At 57.3% G+C, this 1,598-nt stretch overlaps 1 protein-coding gene across 1 annotated transcript in view; it reads right to left on the bottom strand.

Moving 5' to 3' along the window:
• Positions 1-6: 6 nt before the first annotated feature.
• The window catches only part of LARP1 (La ribonucleoprotein domain family, member 1), a gene marked incomplete at both ends in the record, with an annotated part of 24,292 nt that continues 22,700 nt past the window's right edge, over positions 7-1,598 (bottom strand). The window contains 4 exon segments of the mRNA XM_010161865.1: positions 7-126; positions 697-824; positions 1,183-1,292; positions 1,529-1,597. Of these exon segments, the coding sequence (XP_010160167.1) occupies positions 7-126; positions 697-824; positions 1,183-1,292; positions 1,529-1,597 (427 nt within the window).

Genomic DNA, 1,598 nt, shown 5'->3' with positions numbered 1-1,598 from the left:
GTGGCCTTGGCTGGACGGGCACTGGCTGACCGTTTTGCTGGAAGACTGGGATGGGTAGCGCTTCCTGCCATCTCCCCCTGACGTCATGGGGTATCTCTTGTGTCCACCTTCCTCCCCCATGGGTGGCTGGAAGAGAAGCACCCCAGAATCAGCATGGCCTCCTCCAAATGCAGATGCCCTCCCCCTGGATGAGGGAACAGCCTTCCTGAAAACTTCCAGTTGCAACTTCTCTCCCTGACCCACAACGGAACATGCATACTCACCCTGAGCACACAGCTGCCCTCCTCTCCAAATCTACCGCTGCCAGCCAGACAGACTGACCTCCAACCAAGCACAAGGGTGACAACTTGCTCTCCGCCCCCTCCTTCCACACAGAGGCACTCAGTCCAGAAGTCTGGGAGCTGACGCTCCACACAATGCTGGTTCCACTCAAGCCATCAAGGCTCACCTTCCTCCTCCCTCCTTAGCTCGGGCTCATCCAATTCCCCAGAGAGCTGCTCTGAAGTGGATTTGCAATATTCAAACCCTGCAGCTTGTTCCTGGCCTGGCTGCAATGACAGGGCGTGACACTAGGTGTCACTGACTTGCCCCACCTGGCACAGCGTGGGGACCGCTCCCCCAAATCCTCGTCCTCGGAGGAGCCCGAGGGCCGTTTGCAGGGGCCATCAGTGTGGTGCAGGCATTGCGTCTACTCACATCCACTCGGAAGTCCTCGAGGCGCTTGAACTTGCTGAGGTATTCTTGTAGTTTGCTGTCAATGTCCAGATTTTTGGCTTTGGAATATTTTAAGAAGGCCCAGAACTTTTCCAGCCCATAGAGCTGTCCTGGAGTGGGAGAAAACCAAACCAGCTGTCAGCAGGACAAAAGTCAACCCAAACGTCAAAACCCTTTCTTTCCTCCAGCTTCCCCACTACTCATCCCACGGACCCATCAGCCCCACTGGTGGGCACAACCGAGGCAACAGAGAGAACCTGGAGGGAAGCAACCGCCACCAGCACCGGGCAGCCCGCTAGACTGGGGCTGTCCCCAGGCTCAGCTGAGGTGGCAGCGACAGGACACCCAGGTCCCTGCTGCATGCATTCCTGTACATGGCTTTCCCAAAGGCATGAGAGGCAGCCAAGGGCAGGCATGCAGCTGAGCTACATTGCTGCCAACCCCGGGGATGCCAAAGGAGGCACCTACCAGCTTCGTAATCCTTGATGGTCTCTTCTTGAAAGTCTTTAAATATGTCTGGCCGGAATTTCTTCTCCAGCCCATAGCTGTAGTATCTGAAAAGGCACTCCAGACCGTACCTGGGAACAGAGCATCACGCGGTGCTCAGACACCGGTGCACGCAACGCCCGGGCAGAGACTCTCGAGGCAAGATCCCTGCCGCGTACCAGCGGCAGGAGTGATCGAGGGCGGCCCCAGTGCCGCTCTGAGCGAGGCAGAGAGGCTGCGCTTGTTTGGCCCTGAGTGCTGCCAAAAGCCAAACCCTTCTTCCCTCGCTCCCCTCCCAGGAAAGGCCGCTCTGCCCATTCTCTCCTACCTGTATCCCTCCTTCCCATCCTCCACAGCCAGTTGCTTGAACTCCTCGTACATTTTCTTGTTGAAGTGAT

The sequence above is a fragment of the Eurypyga helias genome, unplaced genomic scaffold (assembly GCF_000690775.1).
Source record: "Eurypyga helias isolate BGI_N326 unplaced genomic scaffold, ASM69077v1 scaffold5962, whole genome shotgun sequence".
NCBI classification, from domain to species: Eukaryota; Metazoa; Chordata; class Aves; order Eurypygiformes; family Eurypygidae; genus Eurypyga; species Eurypyga helias.
The sequence above is the reverse complement of the archived record's forward strand: the minus strand, read 5'-3'. Positions and strand labels throughout refer to the sequence as shown.